General features: G+C 42.0%; 1 protein-coding gene across 1 annotated transcript in view; it reads right to left on the bottom strand.

The window, feature by feature from the left end:
* LOC307255758 (protein EFR3 homolog A-like) overlaps positions 1-5,000 on the bottom strand; it is a gene marked incomplete at its 3' end in the record, with an annotated part of 68,163 nt that overhangs the window by 14,096 nt on the left and 49,067 nt on the right. The window contains exon 3 of the mRNA XM_080034525.1: positions 3,574-3,650. Coding sequence (XP_079890651.1) covers positions 3,574-3,650 — 77 coding nt within the window. The remainder of the gene's footprint in view (positions 1-3,573; positions 3,651-5,000) is intronic.

The following is a 5,000-nucleotide window of genomic DNA, read 5'->3' as shown; positions in this document are numbered from 1 at the left end:
CAGACAGACACAGACAGACAGACAGACAGACAGACACACAGACAGACAGACAGGGAGGGAGGGAGACAGACACACACACAGACAGACAGAAAGACAGACAGACAGACACACACACGGGTAGTTAACATTCATTTACATTGGCGAGATTTGGATTTTTATTTTTTCGTGATATCTGTATTGTTTTGCAGCTCCGAAAATTAACTTTTTGAAAAGAAAAATAAATAAAAAACTAACCCTAACTCTCTAAAACGCGTTGTGAAAATTCACCAAGTGAGATTAGCATGTTTTACTGCCCACAAAAGCGTCCTATAAACAGGTATAACTATCTTCAACACTCAGTCTGTCTCTAGTTGTGTTGCAGACGGAGTTAGATCTGAAACTAAGTGAACTAACTACCGTATTTTCCGCACTATAAGCCGCAGGTGTTTTAATGTTTAATTACCATATGTAAGAGTTCGTGCACAGAGGGGATTGTCGGGAAAGAGATGGCTGCTTGAGGAAGCTCCCATTTATTAACATTTCAACAAACAAGTGTTACCATTTAGTGCAATAGTAGACTAGCTACAGAACATATACTGTGCTGTGTAATAACAGGGTCGAAAAATGGGGAAAAAGGCGCGGCTTATATAGTCTGAAAATGACGGTAGTAAACTAAGAAAAGTTGAGACTTACTGAGGCCATCCTACACACACACACACACACACACACACACAAGGACATTCACAATGATGACATTTTCATTGTTTTACTGCTAACAAACCAACAATGAATACACTATAAGCGGATATAAGTTATAAGTATACTTCCCAACATGGATGCATACTATAATAATTACCTAAGTAAGCATTGATAGCCTACAGTAAAACACTAATTAAGTGGACAGATCGTGTGCAGGCATTTCCCATTTCCCACTGCACCTGTTTACTTACACCATAATGCCCGAGAGAAGATGTATTTTGTGTGTGTGTGTGTGTGTGTGTGTGTGTGTGTGTGTGTGTGTGTGTGTGTGTGTGTGTGTGTGTGTGTGTGTGTGTGTGAGTGTGAATGCGAGTGCGAGTGTGTGAGTGTGAGTGTCTCGGTGTGTGTGTGTGTGTGTGTGTGTGAGTGTGAATGTGAGTGTGAGTGCGAGTGCGAGTGTGTGAGTGTGAGTGTCTCGGTGTGTGTGTGTGTGTGAATGTGAGTGTGAGTGCGAGTGTGTGTGTGTCTTGGTGTGTGTGTGTGTGAGTGTGTGTGCGTGTGTCTCGGTGTGTGTGTGTGTGTCGGTGTGTGTGTTTGTGTCTCGGTGTGTGAGTGTGTGTGTCTCGGTGTGTGTGTTTGTGTCTCGGTGTGTGTGTGTGTGTGTGTGTGTGTGTGTCTCGGTGTGTGTGTGTGTGTGTGTGTGTGTGTGTGTGTGTGTGTGTGTGTATTAATTAACAGGGGTTGAGGAATCAAAGGGGTGATAATATGCTGTCATGGCGCTGTTCGTTATCAAAGCCGTGTCACTTCTAATAAGCAGACGTATCAAAGTGTGTCTCAGTGGACGTCCAATTATATCCCTGTGTGTGTGTGTGTGTGTGTGTGTGTGTGTGTGTGTGTGTGTGTGTGTGTGTGTGTGTGTGTGTGTGTGCGTGTGTGTGTGTGTGTGCGTGTGTGTGTGTGTGAGTGTGTGTGTGTGTGTGTGTGTGTGTGTGTGTGTTTGTTTGTGTGTGCGTGTGCATGTGTGCCTGTGTGTGTGTCTCTCAGTGTGTGTGTGCGTGCGTGTATATGCGTCTGTATGTGTCTTGGTGTGTGAGTGTGTGTGTGTGTGTGTGTGTGTGTGTGTGTGATTGTGCGTCTGTTTGTGTCTAGGTGTGTGTGTGTGTGTGTCTGTGTGTGTCTGATTGTGCGTCTGTTTGTGTCTAGGTGTGTGTGTCTGTGTGTGTGTGTGTGTGTGTGTGTGTGTGTGTGTGTGTGTGTGTGTGTGCGCGTGTGCCTGTGTCTATGTATGTGCCTGCGTGTGTCTGATTGTGCATCTGCGTGTGTGTGTGTGTGTGTGTCTATGTCTGCGTGTGTGTGTGTGTGTGTGTCTATGTCTGCGTGTCTGCGTGTACATGTCTGCCAGTGTGGAGGAGTTACTGTGACAACACCCGGCCCTTAGCAAAGTGTTAATACAGCGTCTAATGTGTTGAGTGCAGAGACAGTGTTACTCAAACACAACTGGGAATGTCATCTGTAGTTCTGCTATCAAATCAAATCAAATCAAATCAGTTTCATTCGTACAGTATGGAAGTAAATGAGTGTCATCGGATTTTGAAAATAAAAAGCCATCGAATTTTAAACCTGCAATGTGTAGAATTTTGGGTTTTATTTCCTAGCAGATTTTGTAGAAAGTAATATATAAAGTACATTTAATTTGGTGCATAAAAGCTGAAAAAAAAATTTTGAATTATTTTTTTTCCCTTAGAAAGGGTCTCACATATGTCTATATTTCTGCATATTTTGGACCAAGGCCTAGTGGCCGCCATCTTGAAAGTGTCATAGTTGGAATGTCATCAGGTGCATTGTTTAAAATTTAGAATTGTTCTTGTCCTTGAAGGCCACTGTAGCTTCTGTTATTATTCAAAAGGGGTTGGGGTTACCCAGGGAGCGATGCATTCTAGAACTTTGTAGAACTTTCTTGATGATGTCATATTACACACTGCACCTTTAAGCACTGAATATTTATGCATTGAAATAATGTATCTGAATTTTTTGCCTCTGAATTTAACTCATTACATTTTAAACAACTAATTAATTTTCACCTTTTATTTTACAATGTTCTCAAATTCAAAATCAAATATTCAACGTTAAAAAATTCAACTGCAAAATTCCATGTATGAAATTCAGAGTACAACTTTGGGGACCCAAGGAAGAGCAATGCATAAATATTCAGTGCTTAAAATTCAATGGCTTTTTATTTTCAAAATCTGATGACACTCATTTACTTCCATATATAGCCCACTATCACAAATAGACATTTGCCTCAGTGGGCTATCTGGTCATTCTAACATCTTGCCAAATGACAGCAGTTGAAAATGAGCCTGCTGAATTACACTGGCACGTTTACAGAAATATAGATGTTGATTAATGTGCAATGTCCTTTTTCTATAAATAAATAAAATAAATTAAGTGTGTGTGTGTGAGTGAGTGAGTGAGTGAGTGAGTGAGTGAGTGAGTGAGTGAGTGAGTGAGTGAGTGAGTGAGTGAGTGAGTGAGTGAGAGACAGAGAGAGTGAGACAGAGAGAGAGGGAGGGAGAGAGACAGAGAGAGCGAGACATAGATATATATATATATATATATATATACATACTGTATATATATATATATATATATATACAGTATGTATATATATATAGAGAGAGAGAGAAAGAGAGAGATAGAGTGAGTGAGTGAGTGAGTGAGAGAGAGAGACTGTCAGAGAGAGGTAGAGAGAGACAGAGAGAGAGAGAGACAGAGAGAGACACAGAGAGAGAGAAAGAGAGAGACAGAGAGAGGTAGAGAGAGACAGAGAGAAAGAGAGAGACAGAGCTAGAGAGAGAGAGTGTGTGTGTGATGCTTAGACTCAGAGCCTCTTACCTTTGGGTCCTCAGGGAAGATATTATCCACCAGACGTTTGTACCTCGGCCTGAGCGGCCCACAGCAGCCACACACTCCTGAGACACAGAGACAGACATGAAGATAATTAATAATAATAATAATAATAATAATAATAATAATAATAATAACACATTGATTTAATAATAGCGCTTTTCAAGGAAGACACTTTACAATGAAAACCAGACACAAGCCAATTAAAAAGAGGTCTTGTTTTGGTGGTGTCCCTGTGTTTCCTGTTTTATTTTGGTATGTCTGTCTTGTTCCTCTCGTTCCATGTCCTGTGTGTGTGTGTGTGTGTGTGTGTGTGTGTGTGTGTGTGTGTGTGTGTGTGTGTGCGTGTGTGTGTGTGTGCGTGTGTGTGTGTGTGTGTGGCTGTGTCTTGATTCAGAGACCACGCACTTGGTAGGACGCGGTCTCGCGGTCTATGAAGGCTATAGCCTATGAAGGCCGATTTTAAGGCCGGTTTTAAGGCCAACGAGCCTTGTTAAACGAGACGGTCTCCGCAGGTCTCCGTTTACGAGCATTTCCGGTTTACGTAACAAGCCGTTACCTTGCGTGACGACTCGCCGCTCATGTGCTGCCTAGCAACCCTGATTGCTGCCAACGGAGACAGCCTTGTCAGCGGAGGAAAAAAGAAAAATAAGTTGTCTACCAGACGAAAAGAAAAAAAAGTACAAGAAAAAAAGAAAGGAAGATAAAAGTTAAGAAGATGGAGCAACACGTTGCTGTTTTGTTATTTTTTATTTTATTTTATGCAATCTCTGAAAAAAACGCAATGAATCTTGGGATATGTTGGGCCACGAAGGATACATCTGATGCAGCCTTCAAAACTGCTTCAAAACCGTGAAACGAAGGCTGCATTTCACGACCGCATATGAGGAGCCTTGCAAGGAGCCTTGCAAATGGGACAGCCTTTGCGCGCCGCTATGACGCAATCGGTCTTCAAATGCAGCCTACGAGGCCGGTTCCAAGACCGCAACCCCTGAATCAAGACACAGCCTGTGTGTCCTGTCAAGTTTCCCTCCTGTTTGATTACTGCTCCCTCCCCTAATGTGTTTCACCTGTCCCTCGTTGTCTACCCTGTCTTGTGTGTGTATATAACTCCCAGTGTTTCTTTGTTCCCTGTCCGAGCATTGTACCTGTTGGTGAGTCTGTCCCTGTATGTCCCTGTGTGTCCCTGTGCCTTGCCTTTTTGCCTTTTTGGCCTTTTGTGCATGTCTGGAGTTTTTTTGTGGAGCTAATAAATCGAGGGCTTGGAGCGAAAAGGGCGTAAGTGACATTTTCAGAATTTTACAGGAGAGCAAAAACTAACTTTTTATTGATCGTAAATATTTAATAAAAAAACAGCATATGGAAGAAATCTCAACTTAAATAGAGATTAGGCTTCAAGGAATTCATATTTTAGA

This window comes from Ammodytes marinus (genome assembly GCF_949987685.1).
Source record: "Ammodytes marinus genome assembly, chromosome: 9".
NCBI classification, from domain to species: Eukaryota; Metazoa; Chordata; class Actinopteri; order Uranoscopiformes; family Ammodytidae; genus Ammodytes; species Ammodytes marinus.
Note: the sequence above shows the minus strand (reverse complement) of the source record. Positions and strands in the feature narration are given on the sequence as shown.